The sequence below is a fragment of the Vanessa cardui genome, chromosome 25 (genome assembly GCF_905220365.1).
Source record: "Vanessa cardui chromosome 25, ilVanCard2.1, whole genome shotgun sequence".
Taxonomy (NCBI): domain Eukaryota; kingdom Metazoa; phylum Arthropoda; class Insecta; order Lepidoptera; family Nymphalidae; genus Vanessa; species Vanessa cardui.
Genome location: NC_061147.1, coordinates 8,707,852 through 8,731,175, shown reverse-complemented (window position 1 = coordinate 8,731,175; position 23,324 = coordinate 8,707,852). Strand labels below are relative to the sequence as shown.

The 23,324-nt window shown below is 36.6% G+C and overlaps 2 protein-coding genes across 3 annotated transcripts; one reads left to right on the top strand and one right to left on the bottom strand.

The window, feature by feature from the left end:
* Nucleotides 1-836: 836 nt before the first annotated feature.
* On the top strand, nucleotides 837-2,199 carry LOC124540502 (carbonyl reductase [NADPH] 3-like). Its single transcript, XM_047118123.1, has 2 exons — nucleotides 837-1,560; nucleotides 1,946-2,199. Exons 1-2 carry the CDS (start codon nucleotides 927-929, stop codon nucleotides 2,140-2,142), a joined length of 831 nt encoding a protein of 276 aa, XP_046974079.1. The 5' UTR covers nucleotides 837-926; the 3' UTR covers nucleotides 2,143-2,199.
* A 4,372-nt stretch (nucleotides 2,200-6,571) lies between these two features.
* On the bottom strand, nucleotides 6,572-21,596 carry LOC124540542 (zinc finger protein 567-like). Of its 2 annotated transcripts, XM_047118198.1 has the most exons (11): nucleotides 20,823-21,596; nucleotides 19,763-19,848; nucleotides 16,085-16,130; nucleotides 15,351-15,541; nucleotides 14,760-14,965; nucleotides 14,070-14,186; nucleotides 12,654-12,863; nucleotides 10,968-11,036; nucleotides 10,795-10,896; nucleotides 9,806-10,019; nucleotides 6,572-7,059 (listed from the first exon to the last, which is right to left on the bottom strand). In XM_047118198.1, exons 1-11 carry the CDS (start codon nucleotides 21,118-21,120, stop codon nucleotides 6,706-6,708), a joined length of 1,893 nt encoding a protein of 630 aa, XP_046974154.1. In that variant the 5' UTR covers nucleotides 21,121-21,596; the 3' UTR covers nucleotides 6,572-6,705. The 2 variants fall into 2 exon arrangements, with proteins under 2 accessions (XP_046974154.1, XP_046974155.1); XM_047118199.1 differs by lacking the exon at nucleotides 10,795-10,896.
* Nucleotides 21,597-23,324: the final 1,728 nt, after the last annotated feature.

Below are 23,324 nucleotides of genomic sequence, written 5' to 3'. Positions count from 1 at the left end.
AGTTTCTTGCCGGTTCTTATCGGTAGAATCTACTTTCCGAACCGGTGGTAGCTTCACTTAATTGTAAAATGACGATTCAAAAGTGCTTATAAAAGCCTAATTGAATAAAGTTTATTTTGATTTTGAATGATACAAGGATTTTGATGCAGCATTTTTTTATATAGTGATTCAAAAGTAAGGTTTTTTTATATATAATACATGTGCAATATAGTAGAGAAACACTGATAATATTTAATAGGTTTCTAATGTGATGTAAATAAATACATTTTTTGCGCTTACAACGCTTAAGCCTTCGTGATAGATCAAATACTACAGTATGTACCTTTAAAGAGACAATATTTCATTTTCGAAGCGATTTTAAGCAATATAGAGTGGAATTTAAATGAATATTTTCGAAGTCATTATAGATTAAAAATGCATGGAAATGGTGGCTTGTATTGTCTAATGTCTATTGACCGAAAAACTGAACAGGTACGCTTACCGCTGTCAGATAACCCTTCGTATGGAGATTTGCAGTATGTAATTTAAATGAATATTCTCGAAAATATTTAAAATGCAGACTTAGCGGTGTGTATTTTCTGTTGACAAAAAGCTATGAACTTTGTATATAATAACATTCTGTAATATATTTTTGTAGTAGTATTTCAGCCGGCGCGGGCTGCAATGAGCGTACAAGATTTTTGTTATTCTTTAATCTTACATTAAAAATGCTTTTCACGTTTCCTCATGTGAAATGTAAGTGGGGCTTACATGTATACTACAAATAATGCAATAATAATAGCGTTCTGTAGTGGTACTTTGGTGGTAAGATAATTCATATCCATATATCTTATCATTTGGTTATCGCTGAATGTATCATTTTCATAGCACTCATACTATAGATATAAAGGAAGGAACTAGTGTAAGCATTTAATATAATAACAAAAATGAGTCCTAAAATTGCTGTCGTTACCGGAGCGAACAAAGGGATCGGTTTCGCGATAGTTCGAGGTCTCTGCAAACGTTTCGACGGCGTAGTTTATTTGACGTCGCGTGATGAGAAACGCGGCGCTGAAGCGATCGCTGCTCTCCAGAAAGAAGGACTAAACCCAAAGTACCATCAACTCGAGGTAACAGATTCCAAAAGTGTAACAACTTTCCGTGATTACATAAAGGAAAAGTATGGTTACATAGATATTTTGGTTAACAACGCAGCGATTGCTTTTAAAAGCAACGCCCCAGATCCAGTAGCGGTGCAGGCCGAAGAAACTTTAAGAGTCAATTACTTCTCAGTCGTTTCCTCTTGTGAAATATTGTTTCCATTACTTCGCAATGGTGCTAGAGTTGTGAATGTCTCCAGTCTTTGTGGTCATTTAAGTTTCATTCCTAGTGAAAAATTGAGACAACGATTCCAAGACCCTAATTTGAGTATACCGGAGCTGTCAGACCTAATGTGTCAGTATGTAGAGGCAGCTAAACAAGGCACTCATGCCGCTGAATGGGGAAATTCATCATATAATGTATCCAAGGTTGGATTAACAGCATTGACTAAGATACAACAAAGATTACTTAATGATAAAGGTGCGTATTAGTTATTTAATCATTACTATTATTCTAGAGGTTGAATCTAGGTACCTATTATAGATATTGAGTACCTTGTGTACTCCGGTAAACCGATTTGAAACCAATTTTTTTAAATCCATAGGAGTGGGCTAAGTGTATGCACGTTCACTGAATACGAAACATGCACATGTAATCATGACTTAATGCATGTGTACCAGTAGGATACTGCTACATGTAGGGTGTAAGGGATACAAATAAACCGGGCGTTTGAGGGCTTTCACTGAGGTGCCCCCAGAAAGTTTTTTAAAAATCTTTTTTTTGATCGTCATAATGGCCACTGCGTGCACCTACACTGAATCACACAGACATCGTGAAACTCATTTATTTATTTTAATATTTTCAGACATCAAAGTGAATGCTGTACATCCCGGCTACGTGGACACTGATATGACATCTCACTCAGGTCCATTGACTATAGACGAGGGTGCGCAGGCACCCTTGTTTTTAGCTTTAGACGCGGCTGATTCAGTCAGAGGCGAATACGTTTGGTGTGACAAACGGATAGTCAGCTGGTCGGGACCAAAACCAGGAGATATTTAACAAGCCGAATAATTACGATATTGATATTAACTTTTTTTATTATAGTTAATTCGTTAACTACAATAAATTGTGAACTATAGCTAAAGAAGTTCTATACGTATATTTAAGTTACGAAGGCACGCACCTCTAACCGTCGATATTTTAAAGTAAAATAGATAATAAATAAATAACTAGATTAAATTTAACAAATAATTAATAGCCATAATTTTGCTCCTTTTATTGATATATCAGGAACATCATGCTCATTATGACGTAAGTTACTAACACAATATGTGCTAGTAACTGACGTCAATAATTTACACGACTTCGTTTTGTGAACAGATCTACGTACCAAACTGTTACATATTTGTGTCATCTATAAACATGTACTTATTTGTTAAAATAATATAATTTTTATAAGCTTTTGTATTAAAACCGCTTGTTTTATTAATATTTCTTAGCGTACATTTTGGTGCTGAATTTAGTTTAACGAACCTTTTACTTGTTATAATTATATTTTGCCATTTCGTTATGCAGTATCACATAAATATAAATATTAATTAAATTAATGATATTAATTATTAAGTATATGATACCTTTATAGGTGCTTCAAAGGTATTTACTAATAATTATTGGTAATTTCATCCAAGGATTTGTGTTACATATATATTTAATTTCAAAATCCAATTAGTAATTTTAAGTAATTTTGTATCGATTGCCTTTCTGCTTGCTTTGCCAATATTATACGCGGTCATCATTTGAATAATTTGACTGAAATCAAATTATTATTGTCATCAGGTAACAGGTTTCAAAAACAAGTGAAACAAACATTTTAAATATTCCCCAGTTTATTTTTTCATCGAATTATTTGTACAGTTCATAATACTCTTATATGCAATAAATTAAACAATCTTTCTAATAACAAAAAAAAAAACAAATATATTTTAGGACTTATATGTGATGCACGTGTTTATTATCACATAATAAAAACAATATTTACTGTCTTTAACTAATTTCAAATACTGACGATAAATAAATCTTAGAAACAACTAAAATAAATTAAGTATAATAAATAAAGTTAACCAAACCTGTCTCCTACGAAACGAAAAACGCGTTCAGTATTTATGAAACTGCCATTGCTAGCCGCCATTTTAGATTTTTACTTGAAATAAATTAAACTATCTAATGGCGCATCGCAATGGCGTTTGAAATATATAACAGTATCCTTACTTAATGAGGTCACAGTCTCATCCGAACTACGTAACGTGGCTTTCGAATTATTATAAACACACACAAACATTATAACTTTGCCGTTATTGAACGCATTTCTTTTGTACATCGTTGCAGTAGGATATTTGACAATAAGAAAAATAAATTGTGAATTATTGTAATCAGTGTATATTATGAGTTTAAAAATGGTTATTTACTAAGGAAAGTTGAAAATATCACTTAATTTATTCAAAAATCCATAAATAAAAATGTTTGTCACGTGACACAAAACTCTCCTGATTGGCTGGGCTTGTGATGAAGTCACTTTCTTGTAAACTTTGCTTTTCTACTATATTAAAATACAAGAAAATAACGCCACCAACCTCATTGCAGCGCCATATTTTCCAAGTAGCGTTTTAGCGCTCTATTTAAATATGGAATTTTTAATATGATATTTTTCGGCATGTACTAGAAATAAAAAACACAACTTTTACTGGGTTCCTTAACCTCTCCTAAATAATATAAAATGGATTTTAAAAACCAGTCAAATAGCCTATTTTGTAATATAATGAATGTATGATATGAGATATCTTGATTTGTCATGTGTTTTGAAGCATAATATTAATTTTCTTCAGCTTGACAAAGACTTATTTTCCAATGAGATTTCAACTTAATAGAGCACGCTTCTTCAATGTCGGTCTTTGTATTCATCAATTATACAATTTAATGCAGCGCATGAGCTGAATTATGAACGCATATTAAGTACATTATTCTGTTGAGTTATGGAGTATCATAATACTCCATAATACTGATTTTTTTATAAATTGTTAAGATGTCATTTAAATTTCTTATTGATTGCTTCACATGTGTATGCATCATATTATTTTTCCCTGCATTTCATTCAACTTTAACACTTAACAATCAATACTAAGGACAGTACCTAGCAAACAATTTGTTTGGAGATCGTTGATCAAATATATTACCTAGAATTCTCCTACAATAGGTTATATCCCCGGGTAGGTGACTCCGACCCTAAGGGACATTAATACAATATACACTCATTGGTAAAACTGCTTTTGTGATGTGACTTTGCCACAAAAGTTGCTTCTAATATTATAAATAAATACAACAACAAAAAGTTGAATTTACTAAGCCAACAGTTTATGTGAGTGACGTAATAAAGCGCACCTGTGTTTGCACACACACACTTATGCACGTGTGTTCTACGTTGGCTGGTCTCAATTCAATTATTGATTTAGGGAATACATAAAGATCTTACTAGGCGTTGTGCATTTAAAAATTGACGGTTAGATTGGAACAGTTGGTCGATTTAGTTTCATTTATTTAATAAATAATAAATAAATATTGGACAACATCACATACATTACTCTGATCCCAATGTAAGTAGCTAAAGCACTTGTGTTATGGATAATCAGAAGTAACGACGGCACCACAAAGACCGAGACCAAAGACAACATAGAAAACTAATTAACTTTTTCTACATCGACACGGCTGGGAATCGTGCCCATGAAAACCGGTGTACACACTACTCGACCGAGGAGGTTGTCGTTTATTTATGTATCATGTAAACCAGTGTACAATACCTACCCCTCAAATGCAGTTGTGTTCAAAATGATTGTCAGCACTTATTTAATTGATACTAAACCCTAGAGATCAAGACATTTAAGAATAAATAATATTTACAATAATCTATAACTTCAACATACTAAATATATTTAATTAATTATTAAACAAAAAAATAAATAATATCCATAAATTAAAGGTAATTGTGAAATGAAACAAAAACATATAAATATTTAGCTACAAATCTTGAATACATACATTTCATATCTTTTAACGTTTCTTATACATATACTCTATTTCAACAAAAACAGGATAAAAGTCAAATAAACAAGTTTTGACAGCAAATTGATGCGATACCATTGGTCGAGAGCTTGCCATCTAAGCTATGGATTTGCCAAAAAATTGGCATTTTCATCGACGAAACTATTATCGGAATTTTTGGAAATAAAATTAAAGTGGAAATAAGTAGTTAAGTGTAATAGTTTTGTGTTATGAATATTCGAGAGTCGAGATGGCCCGGTGGTTAGGACGCATGTATCTTAACCGATGATTGCGGGATCAAACCCAGGCAAGCACCGCTGATTCATGTGCTTAATTTGTCTTTATAATTCATCTCGTGCTCAGCGGTGAAGGAAAACATCGTGAGGAAACCTGCATGTGACAAATTTCATGGAAATTCTGCCACATGTGTATTCCACTAACCCGCATTGGAATAGCGTGGTGGAATATGTTCCAAAACTTCTCCTCAAAGGGAGAGGAGGCCTTTAGCCCAGCAGTGGGAATTTACAGGCTGTTGTTGTTATTAACATAAACTCTTAGTACTGCACAATATAGCTGAATTATTAGCAAATTACATATAATACGTCAATCTAAGGTTTGTTTAACTTTTTTCCTACTTCTATTGGAATAGATTATATATGGTATATACTGTATCACTTTAAAAATATTCTCTTTGAACTTTTTGCATCGGCAGTGACTATTACTATTAATAATATTAAACGTATATGTTTCATATATTTAATACTAGCTGTAACTCCCGACTTCGTATGGGATCAATTCATACACTTCAATTATAGCCACTCCTACCAATTGCTCCCCCCCTCCCTTAAAGTGACAAAGACTTATAGTTTTGGAGATCTTGTGATGAGTTAGTCAATTCGTTTATATACACAGACTATCGGTCTAAGTGTTAATATTTTAGTTTGTATCAATACTTATTAACGCAGTTATTTTATTTTAGAATGGACTTCTAGTAAATTCTATAGCCTATTCTCTGATCTTGAATTGACGATATGCTTATCTAATTGGCGCTTGCGGATTCTCTCGGATTTTAGGGTTTGGTCTGTTAACCTAAATCCTGTGTTGTGATGTGGTTTGATGATGAAATAGCAACAAACAGACAGACAGATTATTTCCGTATTTGTAATTTTAGTATTAAACGATTGCATTTCAACCAACTTCGCACGTAATCTGATGGTAAGTGGTCACCACACCCTACAGACAGTGGCGCTGTAAGAAATATTAACCATTTCTTTCATTGCTAATGAGCCACCAACCTTGTGAACTAAAATGTCCCACTCAGCCACCAAGTCTGAATTATACAATATTGAGTACCATTGTTTAGCAGAAGAATATCTGATGAGTAGGGGTAACCACAAAGCCCAACCACTAAGTAGGGTTTGCTAACATATAATCCTTATTTTCATTGGAATAGGCTGTAGAAATTAATAAAGAATTTTTTTACAATCATTTCTGGCATCCTGACAATACTATTAGAAAATTCAACAAAGTTCAACACTCCCGCTGGATATCGACGAACGTTTCAAACAGCGGCACCGATATATCCTGGCTTTCTATTTTGACGCGGGTTTCCCTCTCCTGGGCGTTTATGTAGAGCGGGTCGTCGGCGCTGGCGACGGGGTCGTAGGCCTTGAGCTTGGTGACCATCCTCTCGCCCATGGCGCTCTCCACCGTGATGAGAGTCCGCTTGCTCTGCGCCTTGATCTCAGCGCGAGACATCTTCAGATGCTTCAGCTTGTAGTGTATCTTGACGTAGGACTGCGTTTTGAACTTCTGCCCGCACTCGTTGCACGGGTACGTCTCACCCGAGTGACCCTTGATGTGACGCGTGAGCACTTGCTGATTCTAGAATTGAGAAAACATAAAGTTCAACTGAAAAGGCTCTGATAAAAATAATGGAATCGTCAGTGATTTTCGTGACGTTTTTGATAGTTTGATATGTTAAAATTACGCCTGGTGTACGATTACTATAGTATGACACAACTTAGATGTAGCATTGGCAAATTCCATAAAAACGATTACTTCCGATTTACGCAGCCAACCTGCCTGCCCAGCGTGGCGATTATGGGCAATATCCTTCATCTGCAGAACACACGCGAGCCACGGCTCCCAGTTGCCGGTAGCCCCGCTATTCCTCGTCATGGTGGTGACGATGGTAACGACGGGACGGGGGGTGCTAAGAATCACCGGGCTACGGAAGGCCACCACAACCGACTGACCCTGGCGACGTACAACGGACGCACGCTACGGCTTGACTCGCATCTAGCGCAACTTGAGGTAGAACTTGGGAAAATTAGGTGGCACATATTATGGCTATGTGAAGTCCGTAGAGAGGGAGAGGACACCGTAACCCTCGAATCGGGCCACCTAATGTTCTTCCGAGAGGGAGACCAACAATCCCAAGGTGGCGTTGGGTTTCTAGTAAATAAGTCCCTAGCTGACAACGTTGTGGAAATCTCCAGTGTTTCGAACAGGGTTGCGTACCTCATTATAATTTAAACCTCTCAACGAGAGGTACTGCCTCGCGGTGGTGCAAGTGTACGCACCGACCTCGACATACTAGGACGATGAAGTGGAAGAATTGTTCATATCGAGGGCCCTCCTCTTCACCACAAAAACCCACTAAAATGTTGCATGGAGGACTTTAACGCTAAAGTGGGAGTACAGAATTGCAGTGAATCCGTAGTAGGACCCCATGGATTTGGAAGCAGGAATCATAGGGGCCAAATGCTCGTCATCTTCCTTGAACGGGAGGGGCCATTCCTCCGCAAAGGAAGTGGAAGTGGCAAAGCCCCGACACTATGACAAAACATGAGATCTACTTCATAATGACGGACAAGAGGCAAATATTCAGAGACGTCTCAGTGATCAACAGGTTTATTCCCGGTAGTGATCACCGATTCTTCCGAGGGAATATCAATTTTAGGGCCGAGCGTGTCCGCTTAATGAAGTCCACGCTCCGACCAATGCTTCTCCAAACCGTTACTGGATCTGAAACATTCCAGTCTATCCTGGAGAACCGATTTGCTGCCGTGGAAACCACAACAGACGTAAGGCTCAGGTCTCAGGTCAGGGTTTCGGACCGGATACGGCACCATAGACCACATCCATACAGTGCAGCAGATTATACAGAAGTACCATAAGTATAATCGGCCTAGAGAACGGAACGAAAGAACGGCCTATAGAAGCCCTTTGACTCGTTTGAAATCTGGGCTGTTCTGGAGTCCCAGCAACGTTGCCAAGTTGATAGGCGATATATCCAAGTGATGAGATGTTTCTACGAAGCCGCCACCATGTTCGTCCAAGTACAGAATCAGCAAACAAATCCCATTCCATTGCATCGAGGAGTGAGACAAGGGGACGTTATTTCCCCCCGATTGTTCACTAATGCAATGGAGGATATGTTCAAGACGTTGAACTGGAAAGGACGTGGCATTAACATCAATGGCGAAAACATCTCTCACTTGAGATTCGCAGACGACATCGTCATCGTGGCAGAAACGCTGCAGGACCTACAACAAATGCTGAACGAGCTGGCTGATTCTTCTATGCGTATCGGCCTACGGATGAACTTGGATAAAATCAAGGTTCAATGAACATGTTCTACCGGAACCGACTGCGATACACGGTACCGTCCTCGAAGTTGTTCAAAAATTTGTATACCTCGGGCAGACTTTGCGATTAGATGGAAACAACCTTGAGGACGAGGTGAATAGAAGAATTCAGCTGGGTTGGGCAGCGTTTGGGAAGTTACGTCGAATCTTTACATCGTCGATCCCACAGTGCCTTAAGACGAAAGTTTTCAACCAGTGCGTCCTACCCGTCATGACATACGGAGCCGAAACGTGGACACTCACAACTAGGCTGGTCCACCAGTTTAAAGTCGCTCAGCGTGCTATGGAAAGGGCTATGCTAGGCGTTACTCTGAGGGATCGCATCAAACGAGATGGTCCGTCAAAGAACCAAAGTCATCGACATAGCCCACCGGATTAGTAAGCTGAAGTGGCAGTGGGCTGGTCATATTTGTCGTAGAACCGACAACCGTTGGGGAAACGTGTTCTAGAGTGGAGACCGCGACTCGGCAAACGTAGTGTAGGACGTTCTCAGACACGGTGGAGTGACGATATATGCAAGGCGGCAGGCAGGAGCTGGATGCGAGTAGCCGGAGAAAGACCACAGTGGCGTGCACTTGGAGAGGCCTATGTCCAGCAGTGGACAAAAGCGGGCTGATGGTGATGGTGATGATGGTGATGGTGATGGTGATGATGATGATGATGGTGATGGTGATGATGATGATGATGGTGATGATGATGATAATGATGATGATGATGATACGCAACCAATAGAAACACCTCGCTATCGGACCTTTCCACGCTATAGATTCCCGCGTCAGTTCAACTCGTGACAAGTGCCAAGTTATTACATTTGTGTAAAAATCATATTCACATATAGATGATAATTTGAGATAGCGTCCTTAATTCGGGTGTTATCGGGGTATAATAGGGGTTTTACGAATTTTGCCGATGCCGTACTATAGTCAATTTAAAAAAAAAGAGCGTTAGCAAAGCAATGCATGGAGCTGTGGGCTGACCGCGAACATCTTCCCGCAGACGGGGCAGGTCTTGTCGCGCGGCGGCGCGATGCGCAGGTGCACGGCGCACGCGTGCGCGCGCAGGCGCGCCGGCGTGCGGAACACGCGGCCGCACGCGCACGCGTGCCGGCGCCGCTGCAGGTGCGACCACTCGATGTGCGAGCGCACCTCCGCCTTCGTGAAGTAACACTTCTTGCAGTAGTCGCACTGGAACCTGAGCCCCGCCGAACGTACTTTATTGTATACCAATTCTATTTCAATCTCAACAACAACAACAACAGCCTGTAAATTCCCACTGCTGGGCTAAAGGCCTCCTATCCCTTTGAGGAGAAGGTCTGGAACATATTCCACCACGCTGTTCCAATGCGGGTTGGTTGAATACACATGTGGCAGAAATTCTATGAAATTTGTCACATGCAGGTTTCCTCACGATGTTTTCCTTCACCGCTGTTATAGTATAGCAATTCTATTTTAATCTCACTAGGAACGTATTCATATTTATATTAGAACTAGTGATGAAAGATTTGGCTATAATATTATGACTTTATTTTTCGGAACGGGTTAAATTTACATTTTGTTAGTTACATAATAATATTGCTGACAACCTAGTGGGAGTGGGAGCATGCCAACTATTAGTCCGCTGTTGGTGAGTCTTTTAATAAATCTCACAAGTACTACACTACACTTTTTAAAAAGGAACTTTTCAAAAACTACAGTTGATTTATTTATATTGAAGAATTGCCTCAAACTCGTCAGGAAATAATAATTTTGAATCGATGGCACGGGTAGACTGAGCCACGAGGTTGCAATTAATTTTATATTAGTAAAATGCACATGTTTCTAATAACTATGAAATAATTGAACCGAGATGGGAGAGGAGGCCTTAGCCCCGCAGTGAAAAATTTACAGGCTGTTACTTTTTTACTACTATGAAATAATTCAGAATATGACGATAGGTGTGAGTGAATTTGTAGTGTCGCGGTACGTACTTGCGCACGCGCTCGGTGTGCATGCGCTGCGTGTGGCGCGCGAGCATGGCGCGCGTCGTCAGCACGCGCCCGCACGCGCCGCACGTCGTGTTGGCGCCCGCCCTGCACACACACACATGTATTCCCACGCCAGACCCACACGAGAGCTATTCCCCTAGCTCTACTGCACTTACCCTCTGACGCGGCCCTGCGAAGCGTACGTCCGCCCCGTGAAATTCTCGTTGAAGGTACCATCTTCGTTCCTAAAAAATGTTCGATATAAACTATTTTTGCCGTCGTGCATAATCACATACATATGTGCTTAGTTATGCCAGATTTTACAGGCAACTAATTTCTTAAAAGGACAGATTCCCTGCCCCTTTCGAAAAGTTTATTTTATACAGTCATGTCAAAGTCAAAAACCTTTATTCAAAATAGAAGTGTTTACACTTTCTTATTGACTGTCGAAAATCTACCACCGGTTCGGAATATAATACCTCAGACCCCAGAAGAACCGGCGAAAGAAACTCATCGGGATTTTCTTATTTTTTTTTATAACGTCAATTTACAATTTACAGTAATAAACATATTCTTGTTATTTGAAACAGCCTGGAGGCGATCATCTCATTCCCAAGGTGTGCAATCAACTAGAAAGTCATTAGTGTTGAAATATCCTTTAGCACACAAACGCTCTTTAACGATTCTTTTGAATTTTATAATTGAATATTGTTGAACGTTTTCTGGGATCTTGTTGTAAAAACGTATACATTGCCCCAAAAAAGAGTTACTAACCCTGTGTAATCGGGTACTAGGCGTATCAGTTTATTCTTGTTCCTAGTTTTAATGGAATGTACGTCACATTTTTTGGGAAAATCATTTATGGTTTTGCGTACATACATAACATTATCAAAAACAAATTGAGAAGCGACAGTCATTATTTTAATTTCTTTAAATTTACATCCTAACGAATCTTTTGGGCCCAGATTATAAATTGCACCAATAGCCCTCTTCTGTAGTACAAAAATAGTATTAATGACAGCTGCATTACCCCAGAGTAGGATGCCATACGACATAATACTGTGGAAATAACTAAAATACACAAGGCGAGCCGTATCCACATCAGTAAAAAATCTAATCATTTTTACCGCATAGGCTCCAGAGCTGAGTCTATTCGCCAATTTACTTATATGGGGGGCCCCATTGGAGCTTAGAGTCAATTGTAATACCAAGGAACTCTGTTGACTCTAAAACATCTAATGCTTCTCCGTTTAAAAGTACATTCGTTTTGACACATCTTACATTGGGAGTAGTGAATTTAATACATTTTGTCTTTTTACTGTTTAACATTAAATTATTGACACTAAACCAATGTACTATTTCCGAGAGAGCATTGTTCACATCGTCATACATTAAAAGAAGTATTTTTATTTTAAAAATTAAAGAAGTATCGTCAGCAAACAATACTATCTCGAGTTTATCACTTAAGAGATGTGGTAGGTCATTTATATAAACAAGGAAGAGAAATGGAACAAAAATTGATCCTTGAGGGACCCCCACAGTAACCTGAGCCCCGGGAGATTTCTTTCCATTAACATCAACCCTCTGAATACGATTGCTTAGATACGAAATCAGAAGACTGAGTGCAGTGTCCCTGACTCCATAATGTCGTAGTCATGAAACAAACTATCTTAGTTTGTAAGTCAATAATCAACAAGAACTTTATCTTGAGTATCACCTATCAACTATAGTTAGCCTAAAAATTTAAAATCAATTTTATATATTATGATTGTGTTTTCCATTTTTTAGTAATATTTGAAAGACTAATACTTCTTATATAGTAAATTATTATTATTAGATTTATATTATGTGTGTTTACTTACAGAGGATTCTTCGAATGGTGCTGCCTGTAATGTACCCTGAGAACTTCGATGTTCTTGAACGTTCTAGAACAGTGCTTACACACGACTGGCTGCCGGTCCTCGTGTGTCTGCAAGTGTCGGATGAGGTAGGCTTTATTCCTAAACTCACGTCCGCAGTGCGAACATATCGCCTTCCTATCTACATTCTTGCGTACTTCTTCATTGTGAGTCCTGGAATTCAATCCTTTGTTTTCTACTAAAATTTCAGTACTTATCCGTGGTGGGGAAAGCCAAGACACCGATCTAGGTGCCATCCGATTACACTTTCAGACAACAACATAAAGTATGGCTGTATTGTGGTACGGGAGATAAGCTAATAAAACAACAGGCACAAAAAAACATAACATCTTAGATAGCGTTATAGTGGCATTTATAATATAGATCGATATTAACAGGACAGCTGATTTATAAAATTTGAATAATATAATCAGATTTTGCAACACTAGTTAGCAACACGGATCTTACGTCATTTGACACAGAGATAGATTATAGTTTGGAATAGCAGCCGAGTTATAGTACGACACAACATAGATGTCTCTCCCAAATTATAGTTATTTATTTCTCATGTGAATATGATCTTTACACAAACGTAATAACTTGTAATATCGTATGACCTAATATATTCGTCAATTTAACACTACATGCAAATGCGATGAATAGCGTCGACTGGCGCGATAGGGTAGCCCCCTATCGCGCCAGTCGACGCTATTCGATCGCGATAGGCAGTAATCGGTTTTACTGAATTAGCCGTCTAAGTTGAGTCGTACTATACTTTTATCCCGGAAGAATTCAACCAACGGAATTGACTTCATTATTCAATATTGCATAAAAATGTTCAAATGCTTTTGTTAAACACGAAAACACAAGCTTCTTGAAGCACTTCATAATTTTGTATTAACTTTTTAAATAATTTTGGCAAAATAGTCTAAATATATCGACTTATTTCATATTCTAAAACTTTAAACCATACCAAATAAACTTTTTATTGTATTGAACATAACTATCTTAATTAAGCGTAATGCATTATTAATTACGTATATAGCAGTAAAGAAGATAATCAATTGTTTTATTACAACTCAGCAATCAAATATATAGTAGACTTAATATCTAACATAGAATGCTGAAAAGTATACATTGTTCGGAGTTCTACAGGGTGTAACTCTTGAGCTCGAATTGTTCTTCATTTCTGCGAATGATTTAACTAACTCGAAGACACACACGTGAGAAGAAATTTGCAAATCTTACTATTGTTATTATGTGATAAATTACATAGTATGTTAAAACAATCTAAGTAAATGATAATACATAATATATTACACTTTTATAGTATTTGATAATATCTTAATTTTATTGAAGATTATAGAGGATCCAGCTGACCTGACATGACAGCGGTACCAACCCCGCTCGTAGAACACGCGCTGGCACACGGGGCACTCCAGGTGCAGCGGCCGCGTGTGCATTTGCTCCACGTGCCGCTTCAGGTACTGCGGCCGTCTGCGGGCGTGACCACCACATTAGACTAGCACGTTAGCACTGGAGGGGAACCAATGCCGACCTTTAATTAGTGCAATAGAAATATACTTCATTGTGCAATCAAATGCGAAGAGCAAAAAATACAGATAATGGGTGGAACGATTCAAATTTGATTTTAAATTAACATAGTTATTTTTATTATTAAAGTTATGTTATGTCACGAGACTGTCTCGTGAACAAGTCATTCGCAGATAATGTCGAAATATCGAGCTCCACCGAACAAAAATAAAAAACATTGTAAATATCCCGAAATTAATAACTTCAATGATTCAAATTTGATTATGAACAGTTCTAATTAAAAAAAAAAACATTTTGATTTTCTTCCAGAGATAAGACCGATCGTCATTATAGTTCATTATGAATAGATTCGTTATGCAGGGGTCGCCTTCGGCATCATGTTCAAGCTCAAGTGACAAGGAACATGTCAGAGAGAACACGCTCGGTTGAGAACACATAACTCGATTAAGGGCCTTGGTACCTTGCAGACTTGCAAGTGAAACGTGTTCGGGGGGGGGGGAGGGTGTTGTCACGTACTTGAACCCGCGGCCGCAGTGCGTGCAAGCGAATGCGGCGCCCACGTGCTCGCGCATGACGTGCGCGGCCACGGTGTCCTTGTCGCGCAGGCGCAGCGCGCACACGCGGCAGCGGTAGCGGCGGTAGTGGCGCAGGCGGTGGCGGTACAGCACGTCCGCGCTCTTCACGCGCGCGCCGCAGATGTCGCACGCGTGGCTGCCGTTCTCCTGCGACACCACGCCTAGCCCTATCAAACTTGGGACCAGCTTTGACCGCAGCGACTTACTTACTATATATATATCGATGGAAGTGTTGTATAGAACTTATTGAATGTTTTACTGAATAAGCTAAAAGAAAATAGTTTTAAAAGCTTTTTATCAAGTTTACATTTGTGTGTATAAATAAGTATTTATGTTAATTTGGAAAACTCTAGACAGCTAAACAGAGTGTAGTGTTTTGATCTTGATGAAATTATAGGTACCAAACACATTTTTAGAGTCTTCTTTAAGATTTGATCAGGATAACGTGGGGATGCATTTGGGGCCCCCAAAACTCGAGGCCCGGGGCCAACCGAGCCCTCCGCCTTCCTATTAAACCACTGCTGCTACTTACCGGCGAGTGTATTTTCATATGCATGTGGTAGGCGTCCTCAATAACAAAGCCCAGCGCGCACGGCTCACACGTGTAGTTCATGTGTTTCCGACTATTGAACAAGTCGTGATGCTCCAATATCCGCTCGGCCTCGTCTATCGTCACTATTTCTATGTGTTTCGTTATGTCATCCGAATATGTCTGTTCGTCGTCTGAAATAATATCAATATGACGTTGAGCATGAAGATGTTTACTTCTCTATCTAAACATGTAAGCATGGGTGACTCTCGAACAAATTGTATGGTCTAGGAATGTGCTTGGTAATTTGTAATTGAATTTTGATGAAATTGATGAATTTTGTTATGAAACAAACTTGAACTCCAAGGATGGATATAGGCTACACGTGACAAACAACCCCTGAAACGCGAAGGAATCCACGAGCAACAACTATTAGATAATAAAACAAATAAACATTAACAAAGTTTAATTATCAGGTACAATTTGAGTGCTTTTTCGCGTCGTTAGGTCGATTAACTCCATAATCGTCGTGCTGACGGTAAAATTTAATACTTCAAATATAGGAAAAATTGTATACATATAATATTCTTGCATGTTGCCGAGGGAGAATGATTTGAAACGTAAACTTTAAAATAATAAAAAAAAATGGTATAAAAAGGTGCCCTAATCTTTTTATAACTTGACAATTTGACCGGGAGGAGCGATACTAAAATATAAAAACTGTTTTGAAAACTTACTTCGTTGTTTGCCCTTGAATAGAGGTTTTACATTTGACTCCTTTTTCTGAAAAAATAAATAAATTGGGATTGTTTAATACGCCACCGTCAATGAAAACTATGTTATACCCCCTATGCCTGTACACTGGCTTATTGAACTTCAAACCAAAACGCAACATTACTAGGTACATAGGTACTGCTACCCAGACGGGCTTACCAATGTATATTATTCTAAATATACTATTGACAAAGATTTTATATCCCTAGCAACAGTAAGCAAACGAACAGATACATTCCCCAGAAACAGATGTCTGTCGTCTTAGACGATTTACGCATGACCCGTAATGTCATTACGCATGACATTACTGGACCTCAACCTCAAGCTACTATAAATACCGAACAGCCACCCTGTAATAGGCATGAAAGACGCCAAGCTCCAGATATGACAACTATTGAATTTCCAACTCCGACACCACCTCTAGGCCTAAAAGGACTATCTCCTAGGTCAGAAGGAAATGACTTTGTAGTTGTACCTGAGGATACGAATTGAAGAGGGGGAAAACTTCGTTGCCAGTACAGAACAGGAAAACTGATTCTCTTAGCTATGCCAAACACAATCAAGATCGATTAGTTTTTTTATATCTAATACTAACAACAAATTGGTCATTTGATGGTCAATTGCATCGCTGTATTCCTATACATTGGCGCCATAAGAAATATGAACCAATCTCGGAGATTATTCAAGCACTGTATCATCAGAACGGTGATCCAGTCTGTGCACAAACAAAATTGTACTCTATTCACTTGATGTTATAGTCTGAAGTCCGACCGATTTGAGATCTGATTAGAAGTAGCTTTACGTACTTTCCGAGGCACGGGAGTGTGACGCTGCTAACTTTCTAACCTCGGCCTGCGGTCGAGAATTTCTTGAGAGAAAAACCTAATAACAGTTTTATAAGCCCCAGATGAGCCATCATGAGCTAGCTACTAGACTAGCTAGCGAGACATTTAATTTTTTTATGGTATAAGTTGGCGGACGAGCATTTGGGCCACCTGATGGTAAGTGGTCATCATCACCCATAGACAATGACGCTGCAAGAAAAAATAACTATTCCTTACATCGTCAATGTGCCACCAACCTTGGGAACTAAGATGTTATATCCCTTGTGCCTGTAGTTACACTGACTAACTCACCCTTCAAACCGGAACACAACACTATAATACTGAGTACTGTTATTTGGCGGGAGAATAACTGATGAGTGGGTGGTACCTACTCAGACGGACTTGCACAAAGCCTTACCACCAAGTGAATAAATAATATAATAATCTACAAAGTTTTTAAAATTGACTTACTTAAATTTCACTTGGAAATCTATTCAATTAAAGTATTGATCGTGAAATCAAAACCTCTGACTTTTTTTCGACATCAGCTTAGAAAGGAAGTCTTAGGACGACAACGATGTACTTTCTGGGACTTCACGACTTCAAGACACAATCCTGTCTATTACTCAGAAAATCCTTGAACCGACATGAGATTTAAACCCAGTAGCACAGAATCTGTAGCATTATAAGCTAGCCTAGGCCAACTCTCTCTCGCTTCCCTAAATCTCCAGAAATTATAAAAAGACGGAACGGACGAAAGTACATAACATAAAGCCATAAAGCGCGCGTTATTTAATTTGACCAATCAGCGCGCGCGGTTTTAGAATTGGCCGTCATATCAACCCACTTCCGAGAAGACAAAAATTAATGATGCATAAATTATATCAGGATGAAAAGTAACACCTCAGGTGCGACTTGTGAGGCTTGTTTAATTCACTAACATGTTATAAATACTCCAATACTATTTCTTTTGTTCGCGTGAATTTGCAATGAGCCGTAAAGCTATGAGCAAAACTGTTTTGTGATGCAGTCATAATTATCATTAATGGAATAAAGTCTTCTGGATCTACGTTAAAAATGGGAGTTCCGCAAGGTTCAATTTTGGGTCCCTTTCTATTCCTAGTATATATAAATGATCTTCCTTTCTATGTTAAGGGTATTTGTGATATAGTGTTGTTTGCTGACGATACTTCGCTGATTTTTAAGGTTGACAGGAAAAAAAATGACTATGACGATGTGAACGGTGCATTATCACAGATACACAATTGGTTTACAGTAAATAATTTAGTTTTGAATGCTCAAAAAACAAAATGTGTAGTTTTTACCCTACCTAATGTTAGCAAGCAAAATTATAATATATCTTTAAATGGTGACCGTCTTGAAGTAGCTGATACTACGGTGTTTTTAGGAATAGAATTGGATTCCAGACTTCAGTGGACCTCTCATTTATCATCCCTAACAGGAAGACTCAGCTCCGCAACATACGCGGTTAGAAAAGTTAGACAACTAACTGATATTGATACCGCTCGTTTAGTTTATTTTGGTTATTTTCACAGTATTATGTCATATGGCATATTACTTTGGGGTAACGCTGCAGATATTGAATCTGTCTTTATTTTACAAAAGAGAGCAATTCGGTTTATTTATAATCTTGGAGCTAGAGACTCTCTTCGGGATGTTTTTAACAGAGTAGGAATACTTACTGTTGCGTCGCAATATATTTACAACAATATCATGTATATTCACAGTAACATTGATCACTTTGATAAAATCAGTGATAATCATTGTATATGCACTAGAAGTAAGGATAAACTTATAACGCCAAGTTTCCGACTCCGCAAAGTCAATGGATCCTTCTTGGGGCAAGGTATCCGTTTCTATAATAAAATTCCGCAGAAATTTTTAACTTTGCCGTTTAGTAAATTCAAATCGTTTGTTAAAAATACATTGGTAGAAAAAGCATACTATTCGATACAAGATAATGTAGATGATAAAAAAGCGTGGAGTTAATACCTGTTGACTTCCAAGCAGGATACATTAATTGAAATAATTGTATTTAATTAAAATGACGTTGTATTTTTTAAATGTTAAAAAAGAGTAACTACTGAGTTTCTTGCCGGTTCTTCTCGGTAGAATCTACTTTCCGAACCGGTGGTAGCTTCACTTAATTGTAAAATGACGATTCAAAAGTGCTTATAAAAGCCTACTTGAATAAAGTTTATTTTGATTTTGATTTTGATTTTTGATTGGAGACATCACTCATTTGTTGCACAGATTTACTACCGGTCTGTTAGCCTTAGGAAATTATGGGTATATGACCTTTAATCTTCTCACATACTGGGTCCATGTCGAATTGTCGAGAAAGTTCGTTAGGCTGACGGCTCAGCCGCTCATTAATACTAAGCATTTAAAAATACCATTTTAACTCATACTTTAAACAAAAAAACTCCTTCACAAGTTTTTTTTTATTAAAGTTGTAGTCGAAAAAGAGCTGAGATGAGCCCAGTGGTCAGAACGCCTGCATCTTAATCGATGATTGCGGGTTCAAACCCAGACAAGCACCACTATATATATGTGCTTAATTTGTGTTTATAATTCATCTCGTGCTCGGCGGTGAAGGAAAACATTGTGAGGAAACCTGCCACATGTGCATTCCACCAACTCGCATTGGAGCAGTGTGGTGGAATATGTTCCAAACCCTCTCCTTAATGGAAGAGGAGGCCTTATCTCAGCAGTGGGAAATGTACAGGCTGTTACTTTTACTGTAAGCGGAAATCTTAAAGACTAACTAATACAAATTCTTTTGAAGTAATTTACCTTTTTCTTACTCTTAGCAGGCAAATAGTCATCATCCTCTTCTTCCTTGTCTTGTCTTACTCTGGATTTAGTTAATACTTTTCCATCTTAAAACAAAACAATTTTGTTATATTTAAAATAATTGTAATATAATTATTTATAAATAATTATTAAGTTTTCGTTTAAGGGGAGACCCCGAACAAAATAAATGGTAATGTTTATTATGATCTATTGAGCAGTTAAGATATGAAAGTGTAACAAACAAACTTACTTTCGCATTCATAGTATTATTGAGGATTTCATTTCATTAATAATAATCGAAAGTATGTTTATATGTAACACTTTCATTTATAACAACTCAACCAATTGTTGAGACAGTTTGCATACATGTAATCAGGGGAACAGAAAATTAATAATTTCAATAATGGTACCTAGAACCTGCACTCTGCCCCACATAAGGGAAGCCTGTAATATGAACAGTTTAATAATATATTTAAGTTATTTAATGCAATAGTGCTTTGGTGATGGAAGGTCCCAACCCACTCATGGCAGGCAGATACTAGTTTCCTATAAGAATATCCCATTAAAACACTATATATTATTTGATTCAAAATTTTTTTTTAATTTTATGTGTGGTTACTGTTTTGCAGAATTGAGCTTTGATGTAAATATTTTCTGTGATAATAATGTGGTAAATAAAACAATTATACCATTAGAAACATTACTGAGGATATTATTGCATACTAAAAATATAACAACAAATAACATTTACATACACTAAATGGAATATTTGAACTGACGAATAATTTCGTATCTTCATAATTGAAGCAATTGAATGACAATATTATTTAATTTTAATAGAAATAATAAAAGATAAAAGGCCTGTAAAGACCTCATTTGGTTGAAAAATATATCATTCAAGAAACATTGACAAGGTATAGTCTTAACCATGGAGATCCTCTCTTCGAATTCATACAAAAAAAATATTTGAAATTGGTTCAATTCTTTAGAATACATACAGTGGAATATACACATAAAGAAAAATTATATATTTAAAGATCAACAATATTTTCTTAATTACCATAATTATTATAGATTTCACCATCATAATATGAAGGATCAAGTTTCATAATCATTTGTTCCGGAACTATTTCTTGGTTTTCATAAGTATTATCATCATGATCTACAGGCTCTAATTTGACAGTCAACTTGCTCGGAAACTCTTGTTTAATAGCGACAAAATTATCTGGTTGAACATTGTCGACCTCCTTGGTAATATCATTTTCTATTTTTAAATTAACTTCAATATCCATTTCATGGTATTCTACGGGTTCTTCTTTGATTTGTATGTCCGTACGCATTTCTGGTGAGGGATCCATTTTTTTTTATAATTTATTTCAAAAGATATCAAATATAAACATTTATATTTTTTTCAGTTTATATAACTATATCACGAAAACGTTTAAAACATGATTTAATATAAGTTTTAAGCTTCGATAATATAAATACGTTTTCGTATTTACTACTTTCTAAAGAAATGTAGTACTTATTTTATTATTTTGAATATGTTTCACAGACTAAACTTGCAATGTTAATGAGATTATCGCCATTCTCTATGTACCGTTCTGTGACGAATTATCAGTAGGCCATCATGTATGTATGGCTTCTATCGCATTTCTACAAAACACTTTCAGCGACAATTCACTCAATGATATAACACGTCCACCAATGTAACACTCAAATATATTTTGTTCTTTTTAACATTTGAACACAACTTCCTAAAAAAAGTATAACACAAGATCATTATTTTTGGACCGCAACAAATTCGCCGATAGCACGATAATCCAAAATCTGAAGACTGTCAAAACTTGAAAAGTAGAATATAATGTTGCAAACTGTAAATCGTATTGTTGCTAGTTGACAAAATAAAAGAGATTTTTTTTTATCAATCACAAGTAGATGGATAATTTATCCCTCGAAATTATGATATTGATACTAGTTCTAATATGCGATAATTTATATTTTAAGCTCGCCAGTCGTTGGTTACCTATTTTATACAATTGACTTCTATGTTATCCTTTCTCTAAAGATGATTCTTTTAAACCTCAGGAAATCCCATTTTGTTATTAATCAAACTAATGACCAATTTTAGTGATTCTGATTTAAAAATATAAAAAAATACACCATACACCAATCAAAAGAAATCATAGGCCTCGCAGTTTTTAAGTACCGATGATATATTAGTTTGTTTTTTCATATTATAATTTGTGTGCAAGAGTCTGCGCTAACACAGCTGCGCTCTCATAACCCGATTGGACGGTACGATCAGAAAAAGCTTAGACACCGAACCGAAGACTTTGCGAGATTTTGCAGGCACGCGAGGTTTTAAATCTCAAATTTTCGGACTCCTGACGGTACCCAATTTTTTTTCGATAGAAAAATCCAATAACTTTTTTAGTCTAAGCTGAGGTTCGAATCTTCGAAGACTAAACGAAAGAGACATTGAATTATTTTATACAGTATTCAATTCAAAAGGATTACTTTTATCAAGTTGTAACAGTTCGAGATATAATATTATCGTTGTTTATTTCAATAATTAAATTTTGACAAATTTAATAAGTTTTCTCGACGTTCGTTTTCTCTATTTGGATATTTTCTAATCGAATACGCTGTTTTTCTTATCAATACATTACTTAATGGTAATATTAAATATAAGGACTCGGAAGTATCAATCTAAAGGGTCCAATGTATAACAATTTATTTTCACCGGATATAAAATAAAAAGAAAAGGCTCGTTCTTCATCCTAAATTTTATTATTACTAAAATGTTACACATAACATTATAAAAAAATTAGACAAATTTTTCGATTTACGCGACTTAAAAAGTTTACATACATACATTATACGATTCGTAATCTCAAAATATAGTGATTTTATACAATGAATAACATTTGGTATTTATCTATCCCCCACTTCACGAGAAGCATTTTTTTTAATCAATACTTTTACTGGCCAAGAGAAAAGACATTTTTATGTAAGAAAAAAAAATGTATATTATTTGGTATTAGTAAAAAAATGGTAATTAAAAAAATGCTATATTTTTTTTTACTTAAAATTAAATGTCATTAAACTTGTCCAGTTGAGATAATACTAATCTAAATACTTTCTTGCACCAGCAATTATTATAAAAATATTGACTATAATAATTTGGAAGAATTACTTTATAGTTTCTTCGAATTCGTCTTAAAGGCGAAGTTTTAAAACAGCGTAAGATTTTTTTTGTGGCGTTATTGTATTTTAAATACACTTAAAATATTTTAACGTTAATAAAAAAAGTGTTGTGCTTTGTACATAGAGTATTAATTTTGGATGTATGGTTTGATGCCTTTACCTGTTGTTGAAAATATTTAATACACTTACAAATTAAAAAAAAAAAGTATTTAAAATGCAATTTTTAGAAAAATGATTTACCGCCCACAACTCGGGTTCATTTACATAATTTATAAACCTATATATTTATAAGAATGATCTGAACATTGTATTTGCAACTACCCCTAAGCTATAATACCGATTAACGGTTGTA

What these genes read in the sequence shown, in the direction of transcription:
- LOC124540502 (XM_047118123.1), top strand. Translation starts at nt 927, where the DNA reads ATGAGTCCTAAAATTGCTGTCGTTACCGGAGCGAACAAAGGGATCGGT. An exon ending in AAGATTACTTAATGATAAAG is followed by an intron (nt 1,561 to 1,945) that starts GTGCGTATTAGT and finishes TAATATTTTCAG; the next exon opens with ACATCAAAGTGAATGCTGTA.
- LOC124540542 (XM_047118198.1), bottom strand. Translation starts at nt 21,120, where the DNA reads ATGGATCCCTCACCAGAAATGCGTACGGACATACAAATCAAAGAAGAA. An exon ending in CACCATTCGAAGAATCCTCT is followed by an intron (nt 11,037 to 12,653) that starts GTAAGTAAACAC and finishes AACATTTTTTAG; the next exon opens with GAACGAAGATGGTACCTTCA. An exon ending in TCGCAGGGCCGCGTCAGAGG is followed by an intron (nt 10,897 to 10,967) that starts GTAAGTGCAGTA and finishes GTGTGTGTGCAG; the next exon opens with GGCGGGCGCCAACACGACGT.